Source organism: Rana temporaria, chromosome 13, assembly GCF_905171775.1.
Source record: "Rana temporaria chromosome 13, aRanTem1.1, whole genome shotgun sequence".
Lineage (NCBI taxonomy): Eukaryota > Metazoa > Chordata > Amphibia > Anura > Ranidae > Rana > Rana temporaria.
In genome coordinates this window covers 35,727,616-35,744,010 of record NC_053501.1, presented here as the reverse complement: position 1 = coordinate 35,744,010, position 16,395 = coordinate 35,727,616, and the positions used below count along the sequence as shown (strand labels likewise).

Here is a 16,395-nt window from a genome sequence, read left to right as displayed (position 1 = left end):
CTACATCCATCCGACTATCATGAACAGGATACTACTTTGATCCGACTTTGCCCTGCGACTTGAAGTCCGACTTTCAATGAGCGGAGATTCAACTTGGATCCCTGCCAATATCAGGCACTGTGTTTGATATGAATCTTGAGGGACACTGCACGCCCAATTTTAACAAAAAAACAGCATGGGTTCCCCTCCAAGATCATACCAGGCCCATGGGTCTGGTACGAATTTAAAGGGGAACCCCCATACGTCGAAAAAACGGCGTGGGGGTCCCCCCCAAAATCCATACCTGACCCGTATCCGAGCAGCAGCCAGGAGGTCAGGAAAGTGGGTGGGGACGAGCGAGCGCCCCCCTCCTTAACCATGCCAGGCCGCATGCCCTCAACATGGGGAGGAAGGTGCTCTGGGGCAGGGGGGCGCCCTGCGGCCCCCCCACCCCAAAGCACCTTGACCCCATGTTGATGAGGAAAGGGCCTTTTCCCGACAACCCTGGACATTGGTTGTCTGGGTATGCGGGCGGGGGGCTTATTGGAATCTGGGAGCCCCATTTAACAAGGGGGCCCCCAGATACCGGCCCCCCACTCTAGGTGAATGAGTATGGGGTACATCGTACCCCTACCTATTCACCTGGAGGAAAAGTGTCAAAACAAATTAACACACTACACAGGTTTTTAAAATATTTTATTAGTCAGCTCCAGGGGTCTTCTTCTGACTTCTCCGCTCTCCAGGGGTCTTCTTCTGACTTTGGGGGACTTCTGTCTTCTCCGCTCTCTTCTTCTGCTCTCCGTGCTCCCAGGTTCTTTTCCCGCTCTCTGGTGCCTTCTGCCAGGCTGCGCCGCCGCTATCTTCTTTGTAGCTCTCTTACTAGCGGCGGCCAGCCCAGTCTTCTTCCAGCGCCTTCTTCTCCCCTCTTCTTTTCTTCTGGTGTTGACTCGATGCTCCCTCCCGCTGTAATGCCGGGTGCGCAGTGATTTATATAGGCCTCTTATGACGTCACAGTGCCAGAATGCTCCGGGTGGAGTTCCCCCTCAAGATCAGCAGAGTACAAGTCGCATGCCAAAAGAGTCTCCGGAAGAGAAAATAGGAGTTCATGGACGGACACAGCACTCTCCCCTTCTTTGTTTGTACTGCTTGTTACGAACTAGGGCTGCATGATGCAGAGAGAGGGATGTACCCGGGGGACCCGCCCCCTGGGAGGTGCTATACTGAGAAGTGTTTTAACACTTGAAGTGCTGTTTTTTTCTGCCTAGTCATCTCCTGAAAGGAGGGTAGATAACCCTAAGGTCAATTGCTGCTGTGTCCGTCCATGAACTCAGAGAAATGGATTTTACAGTGAGTACAAAAATCCTGTTTTTTCCATGACATGAATAACGGTCGTGTGTACACGGCATTAGACTTGAATGTTATAAGTTGCACTGAGTAAACACAGCTGGATAAAACAAAAACTGCCTATCTTCATTCCAGGCTGCAAAGCAACAAAATGTGATTATTTTCTATACTCACTGTATATATACTGTATATAGTTATAGCTCCAGACTGGGTTGAGTGAATAATTTCTATTACAGCATATATCCTGAAAAAGCATTTTTTCATAGCCAAATGCATTGATACCGTATGCTGTAGAAAATTATGGAATGTGGATTTCTGTAACTCCTTCTATAATAAGTCTGGTTAATTATGAAATGTTTTATGAATATTGATAATAGTCTACCTAGAAAGAAAAGGTATTTTATTCTTGATCTTCTCAGGTTTTGTATGCAACATAACTATTTTACAAAGAACAGGAGTAACAATGGGTGGAAAGGGTGCTCTCAGTGTGGCCAATTTATTCATGGCATAGAAATGAACAAATTTGAGTGGTCCTTTCTTACCACTTTTATAGAACAGTATTTCAGTGTAAAAAAAACAAAGAAACAATAGAATATTTTGAAAAGTGACAGAATTTTAGGCACTGTGCTACCAGTTGTCATTTTCAGAAAAGCTCCCATATAATAAATCAGCCAGAATGACTGTCCCTTTTTTTAGGTTTCCTTGTAAAAAGTGCCCCATGTGTAAATGCAGTGGGAAAAATACAGTGAGAACTAAAACTTTCTTGTCCGAGTTAACAAAAAAGGTATACAACATAAATGAGTTTATTACATGCTCTACAACTCATGCTGTCTACCTCATGCAGTGTCCATGCAGGCTGCAATACACAAGAGAGCACTGCAGATCAGAAGAAGTGAACATATTATCACTATTCTCAAAGGCTTTAGACCCCTTTCACACTGGGTTGCTTTGCAGGCGCTATAACGCTAAAAATAGCATCTGCAAAGCGACCTGAAACAGCCGCTGCTGTCTCTCCAGTGTGCCCTTTCACACTGGAGCGGTGCACTAGCAGGACGGTAAAAAAAGTCCTGCTAGCAGCATCTTTGGAGCAGTGAAGGAGCTGTGTGTATACCGCTCTTGCCCATTGAAATCAATGGGGCGCCTCTGCAGAGACACTTTGCGGTGGTTTTAACCCTTTCTCGGCCGATAGCGGCGCTTTACCGCCACCCCCGCATGAAAGAGGCCTTAGGGGGACACAATCTATCTCACCGCTGCGCTGCATATCACTCAAAAGACACTATGGTTATTTTAACCATTTAATAACATTTTAATCTATTCAATTTAACCACTTGCCGACCGCCTAACGTACTTGTACTGTGGCAGGTTGGCTCCATTGCACAAAATCACTTACCTGCACATCATTTTGTACAAAAGACACTAAGGGGCTGATTGGACAGAGGTGGAGCCAATTAGCAGGTCTGGCAGACCCAATGTCCGCCAGCCACCCACAATCATTCCTGAGCGAGGCAGAACTGCAGTCTGCCTACGTAAACCAGGCAGATTGCCGTTCTGACATGGGAAAAAAGAGATCTTGTGTTCCTGCTAAGCTTCACTCAGTCATAGCAACCCCCACACAGTTAGCAAGCACCAGCTAGGCACACAGTTAACCCCTTCCCTGTCAATGTCATTAGTACAGCAACAGTGCATATTTTTAGCACTGATCACTGTAAAAGTGTCAACACTGTCAGTTAGGTATCCGATTTGTTCACCGTAATGTTGCAGTCCCACTAAAAATCACTGATCGCCGCCATTATACTAGAAAAAAATAAATAAAAATGCTATTGAAATATTCCGTAGTTTGGAGGATTATTTATTTATTATAAGTCACAAGTTTTGAAGCATGGTGTATCAATACTTATGGACTTTATTTCACTAATTTAAAGTGCTATACATGTTTGCATGTTTTTTTTATTGACACAGTAGCACTGAAAGTACACTTGGAAGTGCAATCACTGTAGATTTGAGGGGGACATGCCAGGAAAATAAAAAAACAAAATTTTAGCTTGCACATAATTGGATGATAAAATCAGCAGAGCTCATTTCAGATCTTTCCCTTAGATCTACAGTGACCGCACTTTCAAGTGCACTTGTACTGCAGAGTGGATTTGCCTTTAGTAAATAACCCCCCCCCCCCCCCAATTTCTGATTATTACTCACACATGATTTTTCATAATTAAGAGTTTAAAGTTCACTTTTACAAAAAATAAAAATAAAATGCACATTTTTTTGCAGGTAAAAAAATAAGCATTTATTACTTTTGTGTTAGGAACCTGTAAAGCATTTCACCCACAATCAGCAGATTGTGCGTGTAATGCCACGGTCTGGCAGACTGTCTGTGTAGCTGTCTGCCCGTACCTCCAAGCAGGCAGTTACTGAATGACAGGAAGCTCAATGAACTGCCTAATGCGCTCAACAGCACCATCATCATGATCCTTCTGGTGTGATGCCGCGTACACACGAACGTTTTTCGGGTTGTAAAAAATGCAGTTTTTAATGGTCTAGAAAAAAAGTTTTTTTCAACCCGATCATTAAAACGGCCTTGCCTACACACGATCGTGAAAAAAAAAATGCTCTAGCAAAGTGCGGTGACGTACAACACGTACGACGGCAATATAAAGGGGAAGTTCTATTCGAATGGTGTCACCCTTTGGGCTGCTTTTGCTGATTTCGTGTTAGTAAAAGAAGGTTCGCGCTTTTCAGTCTGTTACAGCATGATGAACGCTAGTTTTAGAGCGCTCCCGTCTCATAACTTGCTTCTGAGCATGCACGTTTTTTTCACGTCGTTAAAGCCCACACACGACCATTTTTTACAACGTAAAAAATGACAACGTTAAAAACAACGTGAAAAATTAGAGCATGTTCGAAATTTTTAATGCCCATTTTTTACATTGTGAAAAATGCTCTGGAGCCCACACACAGTCTTTTTTAACGACATAAAAAAATGTCATTTTTTACAACCCGAAAAACGGTCGTGTGTACACGGCATGACTTCTATTCAAATCAATGGGCTCTCATAGGGAACTATTGATTTTGACATGATTGTCCATAATATTATAGAGGAACTGCATTTATGTTTTTTTATACGTTTTCTTTGCTATCGGACTGTTATTTTCATTATTTCTGAGGGACTCATAACATCCAATGAAAAAATAAAAGGGAGCATTTTCAATGGCTTATACAAGAAGCTTGATTTTTTTTTTAAAGATTTTTTGCCCCTTTGACATTTAGCACTACAAGTGCCCCCTAAATTGGTCTGCTGGCCAAAGTCTGTTAGTATGTATTTTTATTTCTATCTCTTTCCTGCACCCAGTCTATATATAGTACATATACTACATTTCTTTGTATGTCAAACTGGCTTTCTTTGTTAAATCTAACCTTTATTTTATTTTTTTCCTACTTTTTGTCTACTGTTTTTTTCTGCAACCCTCTCAGACCTGCATCCACCCATTAGGCCGCGTACACACGGTCGGTCAAAACCGATGAAAACGGACTGAAGGACCGTTTCATCGGTCCAAACCGATGGTGTGTGGGCCCCATCGGTCAGTTATCCTTCGGTCAAAAAAAAGAGAACTTGCTTTAAAATTGAACCGATGGACGCCTAACCGATAGGTCAAAACCGACGGTTAGTATGCAAAAGCATCAGTTAAAAACCTGTGCATGCTCAGAATCAAGTCGACGCATGCTTGGAAGCATTGAACTTCGTTTTTTTCAGCACGTCGTCGTGTTTTACTTCACCGCGTTGGACTCGATCGGTTTTTTAACTGATGGTGTGTAGGCACATCAGACCATCAGTCAGCTTCATCGGATGGACCGACCGTGTGTACGCGGCCTTACACTATTTCTTCATTATTATGGTCTCTTTTTAGATTTATCCTCTACTATTGGTGTATCTCTCTCTCTCACTTTCTCTACTTTCAGTGCCTTTCTCTTCTATATGTGTCTATGTTTTCCTTTTTGACCTTACTCTGTAGCCTTTTTGCTTCTACATCAGCCATCACAGACACTGGTTCCCTTTTTACTGCTTATTATGTCTATTTGCCCTTTCCTTCTGTCTCTGCTCGCTTAGTCATTCTCTGCCTCTTCTTCTCTGTAGGCAGTGCTTAAAAACTAGCTGTATAGAAGTTGCTATAGTAACTACTCTGCTGCCAAGTTCAGATGCTCGGGAAAAGCTTGAAGTGGCATAAAATCCCAGACTGTGCAGCAGAACGATGTTATAAGCCAAAGCTGTGCTATAAACATACACAATACAACATGCTGCTAAGATCAATTGATAAGTATAAAAACTGACAGAAACTTTCATAGAATCCTATACACAGCTTTTTCTTTCTAACCATAGGTGTGCGCAGCCTATTGCATTAGGGTGTGCACCCCAAAGCTCAAACATTCATGTGTGTGTGTGTATGTATGTATATATATATATATATATATATATATATATATATATAGATATATATATATGTGTGTGTGTCTAAATATATATATATATATATACATTCTTAGCCAGATTCACGTATGGCGGTGTATTCACAAAGCACTTGCCTCCTAAGTTACGTCGGCGTAGCGCAAATGGCCCGGCGTAACCCCGCCTAATTCAAATTAGGCAGGTAGTGGGCGTGCTACATGTAAAGTAGCCGTGACCCCATGTAAATGAGGGCCGTTTGTACGGCGCATGCGCGCGCATGCTCAGAATCACGTCGGAAATACTCAATGCTTTCAAAGTGAACGTCACCTACGCCCAGCCCCATTCACGTACGGCTTACGCAAACGACGTAAAATTCGACGGCACTTCCGACGTCCATACCTTGCATGGGCTGCGCCATCTTTTTGGTGGTTTATCTTTACGCCTGAAAAATGCCTTACGTAAACGGCGTAGCTTACTGCGACGGGCGTACGTATGTTCGTGAATAGGCGTATCTTGCTCATTTACATATTCTAGGCGTAAATCCACGTACACGCCCCTAGCAGCCAGCGTAAATATGCAGCTAAGATACGACGGCGTAGGAGACTTACGCCGGTCGTATCTTAGCAACAGTGAAGCGTATCTCAGTTTGAGAATACGCTTAAAGATATGACGGCGCTGATTCGGACTTACGACGGCGTATCTACTGATACGCCGTCGTAAGTCTTACTGAATCCGGCTAATACTGTGTGTATATATATATATATATATATATATATATATATATATATATATATATATATATATATATATATATATATTATACATACAGTACATACACACACTGTTGTAAATACATGTAAAAAACAGAAGGCAGTGGATGGTGTTTTCAGTATTTCCAATTTTTTTGTGTATTTTTAACAGTGTTATTTATATATTCTTTTTTACAATTTTATTTAAAACATTTTTTTTTTTTTTTTTTAGGAGCCCTGTTGTGGGGGGCTTTGGTGAAGTATCATCAGGGGGCATATGTGCCCCAGGGGTGATTAGGCTGTGCCCAGGCACACCCCCTGTGCATGCCTGTGTTTCTAACGCTATAACTCTGGTAATGCTCTGTCTTAAGTGGTCTAAGTTAGAGGAACAATAGAGATACAAATTGTAGGTTAAGAAAACTATATTAAAACTCTTACTGCAGCAAGACACTCATCTGTGTCAAAATATACACATGGCTTATAGGATCAAGTTTTATTCTCAGTTCACACATTCGCAATACAGGAACCAGCGCGATTCCTGTTTGGATTCCCACATCGCATGTCCCACACTGCCCCCTTCGAACCACTGTGGCCATCAATAGAAAGTTAATGACACCCCCAGATCGGTTCGCAAATTGCAGTGCGAACTGTCAAATGATACAGGAATGGGATTGCATGAGTGTGCAATCTGATTCCAGTGCGGACCAAAAAAAGGGTCCTGCACCATTTTGGAGCAAATGCGATTTCAGGCATGCAGTTTGTATGGCAGAATTTGCATTGCACAGACATCGCATGTGATCTGCACAGCAATGCGCACATTCACATGCAATCACATGCAATGTCTGTGTTCGCACCAATGTGAGCCCAGCCTGAGTCTTAAAGTTACTGCTTAGTAGGGATGAGCTTCGTGTTCGAGTCGAACTCACGTTCGTCTCAAACATCGTATTTGTTCGACCGTTCGTCGAAATACCAACGTTACGGGCCATCACAGCTCGCAGCAAGCTCTGCCACCAGCACAGCGCCGGCCGCGAGTGGGACAGATCAGTAGGGGGATCGGAGCTCACTGAGAGCTCCAGAGAGAGATGAGCTGGGCGTATCACAGCCAGCTCTGACATCTCTCCACTCCCCTTGCTGCCCATACAGCCAGTTAGAGGAGAGGAGCTGCTTTTACTCCTCCCCCTCCTCTCTTCCTCTCCTTCTGTGTCTGCCCCGCCCACTCTCCCCGGCAGACACTGTTCTGCAGCCTAAGTGATGTGGGCGGGAATTTTCAAGCACAGCAAAGTGCAAACAGAAAGGAAAGATGGAGGAGTCTGATATGCATCCATCCATCCAGTCAGTCCCTCCTGCCTCTGAGTGAGTACACTGATGTAGTGGTGGCCTTCATTCCCTTCTTTCTCTCTCTTCACCTATTTCTTTCTCTCTCCCTATTATCTATCTATCTTTCTTCTATCTATCTACCTTTCTTCCCTCTATCTATCTTTCTCCCTCTATCTATCTATCTATCTATCTATCTATCTATCTATCTATCTATCTATCTATCTATCTATCTATCTATCTATCTATATATCTATCTATCTTCCTTCTATCTATCTTTCTCCCTCCATCTATCTTTCTCCCTTCTATCTATCTTTCTCCATCTATCTATCTATCTTTCTTCCTTCTATCCATCCATCTTTCTTTCTTTCTCCCTCCATCTATCTTTCTTCATTCTATCCATCTTTCTCCCTCTATCTATCTATATTTCTTCCCTCTATCTATCTTTCTTCCTTCTATCTATCTTTCTCCCTCTATCTATCTATCTATCTATCTATCTATCTATCTTCCTTCTATCTATCTTTCTCCCTCCATCTATCTTTCTTCCTTCTATCTATCTTTCTCCATCTATCTATCTATCTCCCTCTATCTTTCTTCTATCTATCTTTCTTTCTCCCTCTATCTACATTTCTTCCCTCTATCTATATTTCTTCCTTCTATCTATCTTTCTCCCTCTATCTATCTATCTTTCTTCTATCTATCTTTCTCCATCTATCTTTCGATCTCCCTCTATCTATCTATCTTTCTTCTATCTATCTTTCTCCATCTATCTATCTATCTATCTCCCTCTATCTATCTATCTTTCTTCCTTCTATCTATCTTTCTCTATCTATCTATCTTTCTGTATCTATCTATCTATCTCCCTCTATCTATCTATCTCCCTCTATCTATCTATCTTTCTTCATCTATCTATCTTCCTTCTATCTATATATCTTTCTGTATCTATCTATCCATCTATCTATCTTCCTTCTATCCATCTTTCTCCCTCTATCTATCTTTCTTCCTTCTATCTATCTTTCTGCATCTATCTATCTATCTATCTATCTATCTATCTATCTATCTATCTATCTATCTATCTATCTTTCTTCCTTCTATCTATCTTTCTCCCTCCCTCTATCTTTCTTTCTTTCTATTATCTTTCTTTCTATTATCTTTCTATTATTTTTCTTTCTTTCTTCCTATTATGTTATTTCTATTATCTTTCTTTCTATTATCTTTCTTTCTATTATCTTTCTTTCTTTCTATTATCTTTCTTTCTCCCCTGACCACTCCAGTTCTCCTTTACCCAATCCCCATCTCCTACCCACTCCCCCCCTTTTTCATTCCCCCTCCTACTCCCCTACCCCATGGTTCCCAGCCCCTCACTCACATTTTTTCAGGGGCTAAGAAGGAACCCCAAGGCAGAGCATCTTACTATTTCTACTGCTTGTGTGTGTGGGATATCCCTGCTGACCTCCCCTATTCATGACATGTGATTGGTGCAGTACACATCCCACCCGCACAAGCAGCAGTAATAAGATGTTCCACCTCAGGGTCCTTCCTTAAGCCTTACAAAGAGCCGCAAGGGAGCAAAAAACTCTGGAGGGGAAAGTAAAGGGGAGTTGTCATTCCAGTGTAGATTTAGCCTCGCTTTCCATCCGAGGCTCCAGCATTCAGAGCGGAGGAGGGTTTACCTTCTTCCTCCTCCGTGCCTAGTGGATTTAGGCTGGCTGGCTCCACCCACCTCCTCCTGTCCCTCCATCTTCTGATCTCATCTTCTTCCCCAGCCCACAGCGTGGTGTTGAGAAGGCCCGGGAAGACAGACAGTCAAGTGTCTGTGAACTCGGTGTGCCAGTGAGTCAGTACCAACTGCCGTGAAGTTAGATAGGTAGGTCACAACTGAACTGACAATTGTATTTGAATTTACATCTTTGTGACAGTGAGATTCTGGTAGAAACATCAAATGTAAAAAAACACATGTAATGATGCATAAACCAATGTATATTTAGGGCCGTTTCACATATATGCGATGTCCGACATTGGGACAAAAGTCACACAGGACCCTTTTTTTGGTCCGCAGCAAACTGATATTTTTTTCGTCTTTGTGTATGTTTAGGTGACCAGGGGGCGAGGGGTGATGATGGGGGGGGGGGCACAGGATTAGCTCTCACAGGCCCAAGGCCGGCCCTGTGTGTACTGTCTGTGTCCTCTGCACAGTGTGCACCTAAAGCTATGTAAAGCTGGTGTTCTCATATTAATTCCTACAGGCAGAGATCTGCTCATATTAATACCGCAGGCAGGGGATCATTCTGCAAGTACTTTCACGTGGTGTACTGTGTGTCCTCTGCACAGTGTGCACCTAAAGCTACGTGGTGTGTGTACTGTCTGTGTTCTCTGCACAGTGTGCACCTAAAGCTACATAAAGCTGGTGTTCTCATATTAATTCCTACAGGCAGAGATCTGCTCATATTAATACCACAGGCAGGGGATCATTCTGCAAGTACTTTCATGTGGTGTACTGTCTGTGTCCACTGCACAGTGTGCACCTAAAGCTACGTGAATACAATTGCTGTTGTTCTCATATTAATACCACAGGCATTGGCTGATCAGCAAGTATTTTCACTGCGCCCATTCCTGCTCCCACCAAGAGTAACTATGAGGGCTTACAGTGTTGTGGCACCAGCACCACCACCACCAACAAAGGCCCAATTTTTCTGTCCCTGTTCAACAGGGGCATGTAATTACAATTCTTGATCTAATATTTAACAGCAGGGCCCATTCCTGCGCCCACCAAAGGTAACTGTGAAGATTTACAGTGTTGTGGCACCAAAGCCAGCACCAAAGGCCCAATTTTTCTACCACTGTTCAACAATGGCATGTAATTACAATTCTTGATATAATAGTTCACAGCAGGGCGTTCCAGCGCCCACCAAGACTAACTGTGAGGGCTTACAGTGTTGTGGCAACACCTAGGGCCCAAATTTCTGCAGAGTATATACGGCAGGCCCCTACTTTCAAACATCCAACTTACAAACGACTCCTACCCCTAGGAAGGGAAATTCTCTTCTGTAAGAGGTGTCTCCTGTCCACTGATGCTTTATCACTATAAAAAACAAATTTTCAAAAAAACATTTGTCATTGGGACAGAAAGTGAGGTGCAATCTTCTGAACAGATGCGCACAGACAGCAAAACAAATGTTACAGGGGTGATAACCCTTCTCCATGTTTTCCAAAAAGTTTAAAAATAGATTTTTTGGCTGGAGCTACACTTTAAAAAAGTACCAGTTCAAAATTACAAACAGATTCTACTTAACAACAAACCTACAGTCTCTGGGCCAGATCCACAAAAGAATTACGCCGGCGTATCTATTGATACGCCGCGTAATTTCAAAGTTCCCGCGTCGTATCTTTGTTTTGTATCTACAAAACAAGATACGACTGCATCTGGGCTCGATCCGACAGGCGTACGTCTTAGTACGCCGTCGAATCGTAGGTGCATTTTTCCGCCGGCCGCTAGGTGGCGTTTCCGTCGAATTCCGCGTTGAGTATGCAAATTAGCTAGATATGGCGTATAGTTACCCCTGCTATATGAGGCGTACTCAATGTTAAGTATGGCCGTCGTTCCCGCGTCGAATTTTGAATTTTTTACGTCGTTTGCGCAAGTCGTTCGCGAATAGGGATTTGCGTAGAATGACGTCACCGTCGTAAGCATTGGCTTGTTCCGGGTTAATTTCGAGCATGCACACTGGGATACCCCCACGGACGGCGCATGCACAGTTGAAAAAAAAACGTCATTTACGTCGGGTCAAGACGTATTTACATAAAACACGCCCCCATCACATCCATTTGAATTGCGCGCCCTTACGCCGCCAAAGATACACTATGCCGCCATAACTTACGGCACGCATTCTTTGAGGATTCCAAAAAAAAAGTAAATTACGGCGGCGTAGTGTATCTTAGGTACGCTACGCCCGACGGAAATATGCGCCAGGGTACGTGGATCTGGCCCTCTGTCTTGTTTGCACCGCCTGTATACTGCTGTTCAACGTTTATAGGGCCAAAGGGGCTGGTAATGACCTGGGGGGAGGGGGGCGGGGAAACCCATGCTATTTTTCTCGATAATTTTCATCCATATTGCAGGGACCAGACATTGTAGTTTGGTGAATCTCGCGCCACAGGTAAATTAAAATAAAAATATAAAATAATAAGAAGAATATAGTGAAAGTATATCTTAACAAAGGTATTTAAACCATTAATTAGAGCTGCTCCCCAAAAATCAGTGACCTGAATTAAGAAGTGAAATTGGAGGGTAGGGGGCGCTATATAGTAGTTCATTAAAGTGTTTAACTAGTGTACATTATATAATCCTGATAAATAACCATAAGTATATACCTCTAATAATACATAAAGTGAGCAAATGTTTAAAGTCCATACATAATTCAATGCATGCAAAAAGCAAAATAGTGAAAAATTCCAATAAGTCCACCACTCTGAATCCAAAAAGAGAGTTGCCTTAGTGGTTGATTGTAAATACAAACAAGTTGCGTGATGAAAGTAAGTATTCAAGGTATTCAAGATAAAGAGTCCACCTTCACCAACTAGGTATAGCAGTTCGCCCAACGTGATCAAGTAAAAGATGGCACCTTACCAATAGTAGTTGACCCTTTAGTTAAAAAGAAGTCAAATAAAGCCTGTTTACACACATGTGTAATGAATCTCGCAGCACCAAGGATTCTCGATCAAACAGACGTTTTCCAACAGTATATCAAGGGATATATGGGATGAAAGAAAGGACTGCAATAGTGTAATACTTTTTTTTTAAAATAATTAAAGATGCCAAATGGCTCCTTACTGTAGCGGTGCCTTAGTCCCGGCACTGAGGCTGAGCGTGTAGCAGTGTAGGAGAGATGGCCTCCGGTCCTGAGGGGTCCGGCGTGCGTTCCACGTTCAGAAACCAGCTGAACCGGATGTGGAATTGGCGTGACTGTGCGTAACCAGATTGCGCCTCGACGGACGTTTCGTAAATTACATCTTCAGGAAGCGTATCTGGTCACGCAATCGACTGGACTTAAATGTCCAACAGTCAATAGGGAGGGAGGGGCTAAGTCCCGATTCCAAGCACCAGATAAATGCTAAAACATATACATACGTTGTAATTATACAATGCGTGAATCAGATAGTCCAATTACTTGTAATTCAAAATAAAATACTATAATAGGGTCAATCTACATAGTTAAATCATAGATCCAACTATGATAAGTATACAAAGTGAATGACTCCTAAACCCCTAGTGAACCATATACATTAAACGATCCTATTAACCATAAAAATGAAAAATAAATTAAATTAAAATAATATATTGGATAAACCAATGGTTCAAAGGCTGCCCATCAACATACTGGTGATTCGGGCATGATACTTAGCCCTCAGAACCTGGACATGCAGGTTACAGGGCCACCCTGTTCAGATTAGATCCAACAATGCTACTGCAGTAGCTTATATCAATCACCAAGGAGGCACCCGGAGCCAGGATGCTCAGAAAGAGGTGAATCAGATTCTGATATGGGCAGAAAAAAAATGTTCCTTGTCTTTCTGCAATATTTACATTCACATCATCTCATTCACTTTTTTCACCCAGCGCTGCATTTTTTGTTTTATACTTTCTTGTAAAGAGCCTTATTTAATTTGTCACAAAGACAAAATTGTACTACACCCTCATCCTACCTTTCTTCCAAAGGTGGTGTCGGCGTTTCATTTAAATCAAGACATTGAATGAATGCCTTCCTTTTTTCCTGAACCGCGAACAGTGGGGGAAAAGTTATTTCACTCTCTAGATGTAGTGAGAGCAGTAAAACTTTATCTGCAAGCTACGATTTAGATACGTAAAACAGATGTTTTGTTCATTGTGCCAGATGGTCCCAAGAAGGGCCAGCCGGCATCAAAATCCACCATTGCTAGGTGGATTTGACAAGTAATTATTCAAGCTTATGGTTTAAGAAATTAGATTTCTCCTTTTCCTGTTAAGGCGCACTCGACCAGGGCGATAAGTGCTTCATGGGCAGTGCATCATCAGGCTTCGATGGCTCAAATCTGTAAAGTTGCAACTTGTTCTTCAGTACATACATTTACCAAATTCTATAAGATAGATGTAAGAGGACGTGAGGATTCCACCTTCGGGCATAGTGTTTTGCAGGCAGCGGTCTAGGGCTTCTTGTCCATTGGCGACCTGATTGATCTGTGTCTCCCACCCTTCATATTGAGCATTGCTCTGGGCTGTCCCACTATGTAATGATTAAGGCTCTGTGTCCCGTGGTGTACAATAAAGAAAGCAGGATTTTTAATAACAGCTTATTTGTAAAATGCTTTTCTTTGAGTACACCACAGGACACAGAGGTCCCCCTCTTTTATGGGATCCTTACTTCTTTGCTACACAAACTAAGGTACTTCCTGTATGGGAGGGGTTATATGGAGGGGAACTTGTTCTCTTTGGTTGTGCCAGTGTTCAATCACCTCTAATGACCCCTACAACCCACTATTTAATGATTAAGGCTCTGTGTCCCGTGGTGTACTCAAAGAAAAGGATTTTACAGGTAAGCTGTTATTAAAAATCCTGCTATTTGGAGGGGGCAGCAAATTTAGATTGTTATACAAGCTGCACACTCACTACTTTACATTGTAGCAAAAGATATAATAAAATATTTACAAAAATTTGAGGGGTGAACTTACTTTATATTTTGTGGACTTATTGCACATCATTTATTTATGTTTGCCCCTATGAATTTATTACGTTTATATTATTTATTCAGTAGCACAGCACTTTATTGTTATGTATATATGAGCACTTTTTTCTATATGGTTTGTTGTCACATTTTATATGAAATGGTGATAACGCTGTTTACAGGAAATCATATAATATAAAAATGTTTACCTGCTTCTTTGATAACCATCTTCTGAGGAATTTGCTTTTGTGGAACGACCAACCTTAAAAATATGGAGAAATAGTAAAAAATAATACATATGTATAGATCATGCAAAATATGTACTTCTAGTACCTTAACTGAACTTGATGGTGCAACCTTGTTGCTGGAAATGCGCTCTTTTCATTTTCATCATTAATTAATGGCTCCTAGGAAAATAATGCAGCATGTACAGCTTTACACTTTATGTTAATAATTTATACAGAATTACACAGATTCCAAAAGCAACGCTCAAATATTGAGAAGAAAATAGAAAAATATATTTCTTTGCTGTTCTTTGTGCAAGGGTATAAAAGTAGATATGTACTGGTAAAACACAACATTTTTCTTGTACAAAGCATGTGTTGTAGTCCTGCATTTAGGCTGGATTCACACCTATGCATTTTTACCGCGTTTTGCATTTTGCAGATTTGCACTACAGAGCGTGTTCCATAGGAAACCATGTTAAATGGATTGTAGTGCAAATCTGCAAAATGCAAAAAGCACAACAAATGCATAGATGTGAATCAGGACTAAAAGTGCTCTGTTCATTGTATTTCTGGCACTTCCTGCATTAATTTTAATGGATCCCAATTTATAGATCCAGTGCATGATTCTCTGAGTAATATCTTGTTCCAAAAAAGGTGGTAACATCTATGTATCAGCTTTTAAGTTCTAGACCTCTATAACCAAAGTATCGTATCCTAACTCATATGCTCTATCTTATAAACCACTGGAATACCTATTGGCTAGTTGTAGTTTAGATATAAAGGAATATGTTCAATTACTTAAAGTATATCTACAGCCAAACCTTTGTTTTCATTATGTATACCTTATAGAATAGTTAAAGCTCTGTCAGTTTATTCACTTCCTGTTCCGTTGAAAAAGCAGTAGAGGGAGAAAGAAATGTCTCCAACGTGAAGGAAATGTCCTCTCAGACAGTTGCCACCAGAACACACATCTACAGTGGAAGATTTACTACTTCTACTTTTTTAGTGGTAACAACTCAATGTGGTCACCAAAGAGATATTTGCCATGCTGCTGATTTTGTAGGTGGGCTGCAGTACTGTGTCACTCTAAAAACCTGAATTTTTACCTATTACGTTGCAGAATGTTCAACTTTTCATACAAACGGTTTTCTGCCACTAGAGGATGAACCATTCTATGCAGCTTGCTAGCAATGTAGTTCAAACTGTCCCAAAATAGCCACTGCAATTTACCCCTATGGGATTTCTATTAAAAAAGGGAGACATGTGCCAGCATGCAGACCATGGGGCATTAGAAGGAGGAATGTGGTACAGCGGTGTCATGAATGATGTGGGAGCTTAGGGACATTTTTGCCTCAATACGTCAAGCCATGTAAATTATTTTATACGTGCTGTATTTTTATATGATGCATTCTTAGGGTACAGCACAGGGTGGATTTTTGTAAATGTATATATACAATTTAGTATATTTTTTCCACAAAAAAGGAGGAATATTCTGGGAAAGTTGAGTCCGATGAGAGAAGCTTCTGACAGGGTAGTTGAGAGACCTCTTGTGAATTATTTTAGTCCGATCTGTCGTTCTGTGCCACGGATGATAGCTTGGTAACAGGATTCCTCCCCAGCTACTTACCCAAGCCCGATCTAGC

The 16,395-nt window shown here is 41.6% G+C and overlaps 1 protein-coding gene across 1 annotated transcript in view; it reads right to left on the bottom strand.

The window, feature by feature from the left end:
* Nucleotides 1-16,395, bottom strand: part of LOC120920365 (protein SIX6OS1-like) — an 88,379-nt gene that overhangs the window by 15,756 nt on the left and 56,228 nt on the right. Inside the window, exons 9-10 of the mRNA XM_040332402.1 lie at nucleotides 14,859-14,932; nucleotides 14,735-14,787 (exon numbers count right to left, since the gene is read on the bottom strand). Of these exons, the coding sequence (XP_040188336.1) occupies nucleotides 14,735-14,787; nucleotides 14,859-14,932 (127 nt within the window). The remainder of the gene's footprint in view (nucleotides 1-14,734; nucleotides 14,788-14,858; nucleotides 14,933-16,395) is intronic.